We start from the raw sequence: 12,839 nt of genomic DNA, 5'->3' as shown, positions 1-12,839 counted from the left end.
GGTTTGAGGTCAGGCAGGCTGTGAGGAGAGAGGGAGTCCTCAAAAAAGAGACCGAGGAAAAATCTGAAGATCTTCTCTTCCCCTCCTTCATAATTTTGCCTTGGACCAATCCTGGCTTCAGGAAGTAATCAACAAAGGTTTAGAAACTGAACAAGCGATTTGGAGCAAGTGACTTCCCACTGTTTTAACACCAGTTCCAAAGCTATTTGAAACCATTTGCCAACACAGTCCATTGAAGACACCTGCTTTCACAGTGTATTAAGATACATGGGAGGGCCTTTCTTTTCCAGGACAAATTATATAAGGAATAAGGAATGCCAAACATGCAGATCCACTGTGATTCTAGCTGCTGTCAGCTGTCCTGCTAGTCAATGGCCATGGGAATAGGCAAACTTCCTTGGGTGGCTCATACAGGGAATCTCTCCTGTTCCCTATGCTACAAAACTACATAAATGTGAGTTATTATATATCTGTCTCCTGGCCCCATTATCTGTGCTAATGTGACGATGGGTGCTTGTGAGTTAATGTTACCTTGCCTGGATAAACAAAAGTCAGGGATTCCCTGGAAATATGATGTCTAAGCCTAAAGCAGAGTTTTTAACAGCACCTTGGCAGATTTGGGGGAAGATATTTTTGGACCTGATAGCTCTTCCTGCCCCTCAAATTATAGTACACAGGCAGCCACCTGCTTTGCTGATACAGCATCATTTCCTGAAAGGAGGAAGTTCCTTCCCACAGTTCTAACACCCATAGTTTTTCCCAAACTATGGGTAAAAACATTCCATCTTCATGGGTACAGATAGAAGTTATCATTCAGAGTTGTTCTGTATCACAATACAAACACACTGGGAACTTTAGAACTGTTGAAATTCAATTCAAAAGCAGGATGAAAAATATAGTTTAAAATTTTAATTTCAGGTATGTGTTTTTTGTTAGGAAGGATGTCCTTCCTTAAGCATAAATTCTGCCATTAGAACAGTCTCCTGGGCACAATTTACTTTTGGTTGAATATTTACTGAAGGTCCATATCATCCAAGAGCACTAAATGGAATCAAAATATTTCAAAGCTGGGCATCCACAATATGTGTTTATGAACATATTTTTTTCCTATTCTGATGCAAAGGTCCTTAGCATTACCTTCCCTCCTTCCTTCTCTTAGTTCTGAGCCTGCTGTAAGCTTAGAGAATGAGGATGAGAGATAATGATGCAGTGAGTCAGGAAATTATTGCTATTATCTGTTACTTTGTGTTCTATGGAAGAGCTTCCCCAACCAGACTCTTGAGCACTTCAGCTCCTTCTTGTCAGAGAAACCCATTTCCAATATATGGTGTTATCACTCACACAGCAGTCCTGAGGCCAGCTCTACACAGCTTCATGCTTCACTGGATCCCTTTCCTTTGCATTTTGAACATGGTTTTCCTAGGGTTTGAATTCCCTGGCTATTACTCCTGCAGTGGGAGATTTATCTTGGAAGGTCTTCAGCTAAGCATGCTAGGACTTCCCCACCCCCTTTCTTTTCTTCCTGGGGTCTTTTGGGTTCTCATTAGTCTCCCTAGCATTAGGATCTTGGTAGTATTCTCTTTTGGTTCATCTTTTAGATGGAGCTGCTTGAGCACAGTAACTTTATATTTCCTCATTTAGGGGCAATTGGGGACTTCATTAAAAAACAAACAAACTTAGACTTGGCAAAATGAAATGACCAGAACAAGGATTCACCATGGAACTAAGAGAAGGGCATTTTCCATAATGAACATAAACTTGGTATTCTTTGGTTCCGATGACATGTAAATTAGCTATCATCAAAGCATTCTTTTTCAGAGTGCCATTAATCACTGGCATGGAATTAAAAAAAAATTTGCATGGGATAATGTGGTATTTCTTTGTCCCTTATCTTGTTCTTTTGGCTCCTTTCCATCTGCCTACAAACAATCCTTAAAAGGAAATCATTTGCCCACTATAGAGGCAGCATGATATAGCAGAAAAAGCATTGGCTCTGAAGTCAGAGAACCTGGGTTCTCAATAATCTTGAAAGAGCACTTCTCTCAGTATGATGGAGTGCTAAGTAATCAAAGTGCTTGACCCTAAAAAATGGAGTTTGTCTAGCCCAATGTACCATAAGGTTCATAATTACATTTGTTCCTTACCACAGGGAGGAGTTGCACAGAAGGGGAGTGGCTGATAATATAAACGCAAAATGCACAGTCAGCTCCCAACTTGGACTCTGTTTTCTTTCTTAAAAGACATGAATATATCTTCCTTTGAGTGCATGGACAGCAACAAGAAATAGAGGACTTTGAGGTTATCTAGCATAGCCTGAAATAAATAATAGATTCCTGGGGTTCTTCTGATGCTCTTAAAGTATTCAGAATGAGACATTCACTAACACAGAAGGCCAAATGAACAAAGCTAGACCCAGTGTCTACTCTCAGTATCTGCCATGGTCTTCTTGTATACAGTTTGTACCCTTAGGGGATGCCTGAACAGTCCACATAGGATTATAATATCATAGAATCATAGATCTTGAGTTAGAAGGGATCTTAGAGATCATCTAGTTCAGTCTTCTGATTTAGAGAAATCCAGTGAGGTCAAGTGAGTTGTTCAAGGCCATCTCAATGATATAGCTGGGATCTGAACTCAGGTTGGCTAATTCCAATATTACCATATGATGTTTCCTCTCATACTACTCATGCTTTCAAGAGTTTGTTTATTGTTGTTTTTACTGGTACAAGGTTTTGCTATGACAATTTTTATATATAGGAAATCTTTCCCTATGTCTTTGAATTTCTTATTGTAAAAGGCTTTTTAAATTTCCTTTTGTCTATTTTGAGTTAATTAATCAAGAACTAAAAGTAACCCTACTTAATACTTAGTAAGTCACTAAGTAAGAGAGTTCACAAGCCACTCACTAGAAAAAATAAGTTCAAACCCCCAAAGGCCACAAGCACTGCCTCCCTCTTCTCTCCCACTTCACAGGAACCAATCACAACCACTCAGTTTGCCCAAGGGGGGAGAGAAAAACTTTCTTGGCTCTTCAGTTGGCCCTTTGGTGGGACATTCTCTTCAGTGTGAGCTCTGGCGAAGACTCTTGGTGGTATTGGCAACATGTGCACTGAAGGTTTTTGACAGTTTTTCAGTGTCTCCTGGTTCTTTGGATTTTGGCTTCCTGATTAGGACCATGGATTCTGGTAAGATTTGCTTTCAGATTTTCATTTGCAGTCTGAAGGCACTAAGATTAGGACTTAGGGTATTTGTAGCTAAGCAATTTTTTCTATCTCTTTCCTATATTTCCCACTTTAATATCTCTACCTTGCTGTAAATAAAAGCTGCTAACAGTCATTTTGACTTAAGAAGTTAATTATTTTTTATAAATGGCGATAACAACAATAATTTTTAAAAATTCTTATATATTTGTCAAATCCATTTTCATTATTACATTGTGGAATGTTGAGCAATAGTATTGTTGACTCAAAGAATATGTTATTTTGTGATATTTCTAGTAAATGATTAGATCATTGGCCTTTGTTTCCTTATTTGTAAAATGAAGAGGGCTCCTTATTATAATGTGTAATAGTTAAAAGGAATCTACAATCCAGAGGTCATGACCTTAAATCCTAGGAGGTAACGGTGAACAAAGGGTATCTCCTCAGCCACCACTCAAACTTTTTTCTAGTCTTTGAAAAATGACAAGACTTTTGGGGCTTCCTGACTTGAAGGAGTTTCTATAAGTCAGTCCTTCTACAGGAGAAGTACTATTTCATCAACTTGATTACCTATAACTAGTTAATCTCCATAATACCACCCAGGAATGGATATCTTGATAAAGTACAATGAGCATTGGATTTGGAAAAGGAAGACCTTGGTTTAAATTGTAGCTTTTGGGGAACCTAATGGATATAGAATAAGACCTGGAATTAGAAGGACCTGAGTTCAAATTTGACCTCAGGCATTTCCTAGCTATGTGAGCCTGGACAAATCACTTTACTTCATTTGCCTAGTTCTTACCCTTCTTCTGCCTTAGAATCAATACTTCTCAGACAGAAGGTAAAGATTAAAAAAAAAATCCAAACTCTTTTCCTTCTTCTCTACATGACTTTGGGGAACATTTAGCCTCTTAACCTTAGTTAACTTATCTGTGAAAAATGAAGGAATTTTCCTAGGTGATCACTATACTCTAGGTCCTCTGAGATCCAGAAAGTCAGAAAAAAGTCCTCTAAATCATATATAAAGATATATTTCTCCCCACCAAGAGTCATGTCAAGGGAATATGCAACACTCCTCCAATGGGAAAGATCTCCTCAACAGAATCACCAATATTTCTGCAGGTGTGTCTCAAACCATACAGCATAAAAACTAAGCCAGCTGGGCCAGTGAAATTGCCCCAGTGAGGTGGCTGAATAATTGGAAGAAATTCCATCTCATCATATTAAAGATCTCTTTCGGTGATTTTTAGTTTACTCAGTAAACCACATTAGCTCATCTGTCCCTTTCACTCAATTTTGTTACACTCACTTTTTCTAGGCCTAAAAGGTTGTATTTAACACGCAAAAGTTAACTCTCCAAAGTTAACTCTCCTACCTCCAAAGTCCATTTCTTTCTTTTGCCAAGATTAGAGACTAGGTTTAATTTCCTGAGTCACCTTTCTTTCTTTGTAAAAATCTTTTCTTCAGCATTCTTTCTAACTTATTTCACTGGTATGTGTTTAGCTGGGTTTATATGTCCATTATGAGATTATATTCTCCTGTGTCTCACCAGCACCTAGCCTCATGCTCTTCATACAATGTCTCTGTATATGTTTATTGTACTATAAAACTAAATGAGAGCTAATGTGGTGAAATGACTAGATAAGTGGATTCAAAATCAGCAAATCCCACATAGGATATACATTGCTTTGTGACCCTGGATAAATTATTTAACCCCTAAAAATCCTCAAACTCAAATAGAAGAGGACCTCCACTGGCTACATACAGATTTAGAAAACCACAAATTAACATTATCTATGTTGTATTGTATTAGTGTTACACATTTCCTAATTTCATCTTAATCTGGTTCTAGTTGCAATAGGAAAATTTTAATTTGAGGTTTTTGAAAGGCCAGCTGTGAGTTTTATACCTCTGCCCTGGGCAACTCCCTAAGACTCTAAACTTGCAGAACAATTTCTGAACTACTTTGGTAGAAGAGTTTTCTTACTGGGCATTCCCTATAGACTAACAAGCTCTCCCAATCACCCCACTCTGCAAACTCCCCCCCCCACCCACCCAAAACAAAACAGAGAACCAAAACAAATGAGCTAATCCTACTTAGTTCTGATTTTAGAGGAAAGTGGGAAATGTATGATGATTGGAATAGATTGAATTTATAGCTAACTTTGGAGATGACTTGGCATTCTGATTGCTCAGGGTTACAAGGCTAGTAAGTGTTAGAATTTCAGCTCTGGACTTACTAACTTCAAGTCAAGGTCTCTATGAACCCGCTGGTTGATATTACCATTATTATTGCTATTATCTTTATGGTTATTAGCAAATTCTTATACTTAGAGTTGCTGTGAAGAAAGTCCTCTCTCGAAATATCCTCACATCACAACAGATCTCGGGTCTATCTACAGAGTAGAGCAGGACAAGGCGGATACCATAACAGCATCCAGAATGCCTCAGATTGGGAAATCAGACCTGTTTCCTTCAGAAAGCCTGCAGTCAAGCCCTGCTCAGTATAGTGCCATCCCTACAGGCAGTTGACATCACAAAGTGTATTGAAAATGTTTGTTGACACATTCATTTGGCACCAACTGCTATAGCATCTGGGATCTGTACAAAGTTTAGAAACAAAAATTGCTTTTCAAAAGTAAATAAACTCATTGCAGCACTGCCCAAAATAGGTCTCATTAGCAACCTTCTTGAAGACTTTGGTTCCTTCTTAAAGGAACAAAACAGAGCTGAGCTTATTAAGCTGCAACTGGCAAAAAAACAGTCTAAAAACCACCCACCCAGCTGCCAAAAGAATTCCAACCCGAGCATTCCTAATTCATAAAGAAGAAGACTAGGAAATAGATCCATGTGCAATCTGATTCATTCACATTTAAAACCTTGCTTGCTCAGAAGGAGCTTTTGGGCACAAAAAAATTCTCTACATAGTCATGCCTAATCCAGAAAAATACAATCTTTTTTTTTTTCCTCTCTTCCTATAAGCAAAGTGACTTACCACATTTTGGGGCTGCTGGACAAGCTTTACCAAAGCAGGGTGGCTGTAACCTGAGAGGGAGAAGAGGATGTTATTAGAATCCAGAAGTGCATCATGAACTTTCCTAACCTGCTTCTTTTGGATCACACCTGCCTTAGTTTGGCCTCTGGCTCTCTGAATGAATACTATGAGTCTTTTCATAAAAGCAAACATGATATCATAGAATCTATAGAGCTAGAGTTGGAATGGATCTCGGAGGCCATTTAATTAGCCACCTACTCCTCATTTTATAATTGAGGAAACTGAGGCAAACAGAAGTTAAGTGACTTTTCCAGTAGCACATAGCTAATAAGTGTCTGGGGCTGGATTTGAGTTCAGGTTTTCTTGACTTTAGGTCCACTGCTCTATCTCCATTGTGCCATCTAGTTGCCTCACTGAAGGAGGCTGATAGAGGTTAAGTGATTTTTCCAGTATCATGTAGCTAGTTAAGGGTCTGAGACAGGATTTTAACTTCAAGTTTTCTGACTTTTAAGTCCTGCCCTTTATCCACCACTCTTTACCACCTACCTGCCTCATCCTGACTATGATTATAATAATTTTACAGATTAGAAAGTGGAGGATCAGAGAGTATTAGCAAATTGGCCAAAAGTATCTTGCTAGTGAGTGGAAGAGACAAGACTGGGACCCAGATTGTTTCAAATCCAAATCCAGTATTCTTTCAGGCACTGTTGTCCCACTAACGTTCTTTAATGATGATTCACTGCGGTGAAGAAATGACCCTGGGGTTCTCAGAGCCCATGCTAGTGGAGGGCCAGTTCTGGCAGTCGTGTCAGCCTGGAAATGTTTAGGGTAGGAGCCAGATTGTATAGCTGCAGCCTTAAATTCATAGGGGCCCAACATTAGAAGGCAAGTTACCAATGGATAGATCTTTTGGCCATGGCAACTCATGAAACCATTGACTAAGGTACAAAAGGGTTCTCCTGACCCATTATTGATAGAGGAAGTAACTAGCACCAATGAAATTAAGAATCTTTTAAAGCAATTGTCCTATACTTATGACCCCATTTGTCATGTGGACCAAGATGGAGCATAATAGCTAAGAAATAATTACTGAATCCAAAGTGCATGATTATTAAGTACCGAGGCAAGTAGGTGGATATTGGTAGCTCCAGGCCTGGAGCTTGGAGGTCCTGGGTTCAAATGTGGCTTCAGACATTTCCTATATTTATGAGCCTGGGTAAGTCACTTAACTCTAATTGCCTAACCCTTGCTGCTTTACTTCCTTCGAATAGATACTTCTAAGACAGAAGATAAGGGTTAAAAAAAAAAACAAAAACTGCTACATTCTTGTTTAGTAATTAGGAATCTGATTTAATTCAATTGGCATTTACTGAGCTTGCCTACTATGTGGCAGCTAGGTGACACAGAGGATAGGACACTGGAATATAGGTTGGAAAAACCTAGGCTTGAATTCTGCTTCAGAAAGTATGTGACTCTGGGTAAGCTAATTCACTTCTCTATGCCTCCATTTCCTTATTTGTAAAAATGAAGGGAATAGCACCTACCTTGGAGGGGCTTTTTTGGGGTGGAAGACTCAAATGAGGTAACATAGGAAAATCTATCTGCAAACCTTAGTAGCTAAAAAATTGCATCAAGATTCTTGGAACACTCTATCTAAGTTGCTTTTGTTTTTGTTGATCATTTTCAGTTACCCCATTTGGAGATTTCTTAGCATAGATAGTAGAGTGGTTTGCCATTTCCTTCTCCTGCTCATTTGACAGATTTTTTGACAGAGGAAAGAAACCAAGGCAAACAGAGTTAAGTAATTTGTCCAAGGTCACACAACTAGAAAGTGCCTGAGGCTGGGGGAGAAGGGGATTACTGACTTCAGGCCTGGCACTCTATCCACTGAGCCACCTATCAACCCTGTCTGAGTATTGCCTATTATTATTAGGTGCCCAGTTCTGGGAGAAAATCCAGATAGCTACAAAAAATAAATGTAACCGCATTATAATAATGTTCCCTTTCCCATGAGCAGTCTCACCTTTCCAAAATCAAATTAATAGTTATTTGTTGAGAACTGGCTATGTGCCCAGTTCTGTGACATACAGAACATAAGTTTCATAGAAAGACTTTTTTGAATTAATGAGAAAGTAAAGAGAACCAGGAAAAAAATTACAACTACCATGATATAAATGGAAGCAACAAAAAGGGCAGAAACTGAATGATAGATATGTAATTGCAAAGACAAAGTTTGGGGGTGGAGAAGAATTGTCAATCAGTCAATAAACGTTTATTAAGTGTCTACTATGTGCCAGACTCTGTGCTAAGTGCTAGAGATATAAAAAGGCAAAAGTCAGTCTCTTCCTTCAGGGAGCTTACAGTTTAATGGGGGAGATAATAAATAAAAGTTCATCCCTGACCCTCCCCAACCCCCCCCCCTTTTTTTTTTTGCAAAGATGGGAGATTAAAGGTGTAGAATGGCCAATGTTTTGGTTGGTTTAGCCCAGTGATGGTGAACATTTTGGAGACAGAGTGCCTGTCTCTGTCCCCACCCCCCCCACCCCCAGACCAAGTGCTATGCTCAACCCCTCCAGAGATCTTGTGCTATGCCCTTCTACCCACCAGTGCTGAGTGTACCCTGCCTCACCTCCTTACCCCACACAGGAGAGGGAGGAAGCACTCCCATTGGCTGCTGGGCAGAGGGGTGGGGGATGTGAAAAAAATGTTATCAGGCATGGTGGAGAGGGGGAGGGGGGCAGCTAACCTTGAGTCCCTCTGCCTTTTTAATAACAACTCGAGGAGGGTGGGGGAGGGGAGGGTGACTTTGTGGCCATAGAGAGTGCTCTGCATGCCACCTGTGCCATAGGTTTATCATCACTAGTTTAACCCAACTGCTTTGCCTTTCTCTTTTAAAGAGTTTTTGTTCTTAGGAGCTATTAGATGGGCAAGAATGACAACATGAAAACAAAAGATGTGACTAAAAATAAGATTAACAAAACAATGTAAACTCTATGAAGGTAGGGACTATTTTTCATTTTGGTCATTGAATACTCAGTTATCTAGTACAGTGCCTTATACACAGTAGGTACTTAGTAAAAGCTTGTGAATTAATTTGTAGGGGATGGATGCAAAAATCCCTAGCCTCATGAAGCTGACTAGAGAAACTAGGTAAAAACAGAGAAATGTTTTCACAATTCTTTCACATGCAAATCTTGACCATTCAAGAAAGCAGTAGAAGAGATGTCAGAGAATGGTGCATAATTAACTGCCAGGAGCTCCATGCTGAATATATTTAATCCTGCCATCCTAAATTTACTATCAGAATCAGATTCCTTTTAAAACTGTATCTGGGCTGACCAACACCATAATTATTTCAGACCCTCCCTAGCAGGATACCACTTATCTTTTTGGATTTTTAGAATGACTAAAAATAATCTCTTTGATTTTCACTCCACTGTGTATTTCTCCATCCAATTAAGCTCCTTTCTTCCTCCTTTAATTTCATCTGCATGACCTGTCCTCTAGTATCATCAACAAGAAATATTTATATATGTCAAGAAGAAACCTCTGCCTGCTGGAAAGTACAGTAAAGGGGAGAGAAAAAAAAATCCATTCCCCTTAGATGCCTACTGACTATATGATCTTGGGTAAGTCACTTAACTCCTTTAGGCTTCAGTTTTCTCATTTGCAAAGTGAAGGAGTTGGGTTAGGTTGGTCTCTAAGGTCCTTTCCTGCTCTAGACCTATGATCCTATGATCTCTCCCAGCCTCTGGTAGAGGTTTTGTATATAAGACCATAGAATTAGAGCATGGAAAATTCTTATAAATTATTTTACTCAGCCTCCTTATTTAAAAGATGAGGAAAATGAGGTTCAGAGATAAGAAATGACTTGCCAAGGGTTACAGAAGCAGCAAGCTGAGGTTGGTATTTACATCTTGATTCCAAATCAGTGTTCTATAAATTCACAGACTTCTTATGCCTCTTATGTTTCCTCAGTTAGACCAAAAGTTCTGTAAGAACAGAAACCATGCCTCATCCCTTTCTGTAACCACTACACTACCTAGCAGAGTTCTGGGTACATCTAGTAGGAACTAACCAAATATTTGTTGATGGAGAGGAGGAGGAGAAGGAAGAGAAGGAGGAGGAAACTGGGGTCCTGAAATTAAGTAACTCATGCAATGTCACACAACTCAATTAATTAATAGCAAAACTTCAACCAAAATCCAAATCTTGTTTCTAATCCAGTACTTGGGCCATTTTAATGGGAAACAAAATAGATTATTTTTGGCATTATTTTTTAAAGCTTAACAATAGGTCAACAGGAAAGGTGGCAGTATAGTGGGATGTAGATTGGATTTAAGATTCTATAGGGCAGAAATTTTCTTCATTTTTGTCTTTATATCCCCATCACTTAGCCCATTGCCTGACACATGGCAGGAACTTAATAAATGCTTGTTAAGATTGTCTCAGCTATATTATAGCATGGAAACAGCAACATGATTGGATTTGGGGGTTTAAGGATCTGGACTCAAATGTTTGCTCTGCATCTCTAATGTTATATAGATTATTTCACCTCAGTTTCCTTCTTTGCAAAAGGAAGACTATAAAGTTACTAATGTTTCCTCTAGCATTAAACCTTACGAACTCTAATTCTGTGGAACATCACAGTTACTGTATTATGGATCAGGAATCCTTAGGTGGGACTTTTAGTCCTCTTTTACCCTCTGAGCTAATTTCTTCTGGATTGGTTAATATATAAGGGCTGAAATATAGGGTGAAACTCCATTTCCCCCTCAATCCTGAACCATACCTGATCACATGACAAGTCAACCTCATTTCTTGGTGGGGAGGAAAGAGATGAAGAGAAAGGGGAGGAGGAAAAAAACCCAGGGTTAGAATTCTCTAGCTACTTTAAGGAAGGAAGGAAGGAAGGAAGGAGACCTTTGGTTTAGGGCTTATTTCTTCTTTTTCTCTTCTTTTCTTCTCTCTCTCTCTCTCTCTCTCAGGAAGCCTCTTTCTGGCTAAAGGTCTTTTCAAATTAATACCTTATCTCTCTTCTCAGGCAGTTAGTGGGGCTTCTCTGTCTTGACTGATAAGTGGGTTCCAGCAAAGAAGTGTCCTATTAAATCCCTAAGGGTGCATAATCTAGTTGTTAGATTCAAATTGGTTTGCTGGTTTCTATAGTAAAGATATAGCTGAGACCCTGATCTGAGATCAGAAAACCCATAGCTACCTGGAGTTCTCAATGCCATTTTTCTTTCCTTTTTTTATGGATGATTGTGACTCTAAATTTAAGGCCATGCTCAGCTTTTCCAAGCTATGTCAAAATAGTCATCAAGATCCATTTTTTCAATTTCTCTCTCCTAATAAAAGTTGACATTTATGTAGCACTTTTCTCTAGAAAACAAAGGGACATTCCCTGTATCACCTCATTTCTACCTAATAAAAATCTTGTGCACTACAAGCATAATTATCTTTTTTTTTGCAGATGGGGAAACTGAGGCTCTGAGAAATTAGATGACTTGTCCCATGGTCACACAGTAAATGGTAGAGGTAGGTCTTGAATCCAGATCATCTTATTCATGACATGAAGCCTGGAAAGTAAATAGCCTTAACCATAAGGCCATAGAATTCAGAGTTAGAAGAGAACTAAGAGGTGACCTGGTTAAATACCCACTGTCATTTTTTTTCAGAAGAGGTAGAGAGAAAAAGAAAATGACTTACTACCTGTGTGACCTTGGGTAAGTGACTTAAATTCTGGGGACCTCATCTGTGAAATGAAGCGCTTGAACAGAAAACTTTTAAAGTCCATTCCAGTTGCAGCTTCAATTACCCTTTTAGCTCTAAAGATCACCAGGAAGAAGTTGCAGTGTTATTTCTACTTATAGATGTAGCTGGAGGGTAATGAGGAGTTCCCTGTGTCATTCCAGCAAGGGTGCCTCAGAGGACTACACTGATAAGGAAATGGAGGTTTAGAGAGTGTAAGAGATTTACACAAAATTCTATAGCTGGTAAATGGCACTAGCATTGACATCCTCTTTAAACTTAAGCTTGAAGACCTCTAATGAAGAAAAACTCAACACTCAATAGTGCCCATTTCACTATTGCACAAATCCAAGTATTGTGATGTTTCTTTTATATTGAGATGAAATCTATCTCTCTATAATTTATATTCACCTATCCTCCTTCATAGTCTCATAGATTTAGAGTGGAAGGAATCTTAGAGGTCATCTAAACCAGTGGTGTCAAACTCAAACAGAAATGGCCACCAAGCTTTACAGAAGGATATCTTTAGCCATACATGACTTAGAAAACCATATGTTAACATGATCTATTTTTTTGTATTTTAAATTTTATTTTGTTATATTTCCCAGTTGTATTGTCATCTAATTTTGGCAGCAGAATTGGTGGTGCCCATCTGATCTTGGGTACTCTTGTCATTTTACAGATGAGAAAACAGGTATTGTCTGAATTCACAGATTTAGGCAATTAGTAATAATGGGACTTGAACGCGGTTCCTCTAGAGGATTGGAGCCATATATGAGTTTGGCGGGGCTTAGAACAATGAATTTAGGCAACTTTATTTCCGTGAGCAAAGTTATTTGGTGTTTTGGACAGTGAAAGATGTTCATCCTTTGTTTTTGAAGAGGACAAATGACCTC

General features: G+C 38.9%; 1 protein-coding gene across 2 annotated transcripts in view; it reads right to left on the bottom strand.

The window, feature by feature from the left end:
• The window catches only part of ABAT (4-aminobutyrate aminotransferase), a 125,567-nt gene that overhangs the window by 25,390 nt on the left and 87,338 nt on the right, over window positions 1-12,839 (bottom strand). For both annotated transcript variants that reach the window (XM_007498673.3, XM_007498674.3), the window contains exon 6: window positions 6,196-6,245. In XM_007498673.3, coding sequence (XP_007498735.1) covers window positions 6,196-6,245 — 50 coding nt within the window. The remainder of the gene's footprint in view (window positions 1-6,195; window positions 6,246-12,839) is intronic.

This window comes from Monodelphis domestica, chromosome 7 (assembly GCF_027887165.1).
Source record: "Monodelphis domestica isolate mMonDom1 chromosome 7, mMonDom1.pri, whole genome shotgun sequence".
Lineage (NCBI taxonomy): Eukaryota > Metazoa > Chordata > Mammalia > Didelphimorphia > Didelphidae > Monodelphis > Monodelphis domestica.
The sequence above is the reverse complement of the archived record's forward strand: the minus strand, read 5'-3'. Positions and strand labels throughout refer to the sequence as shown.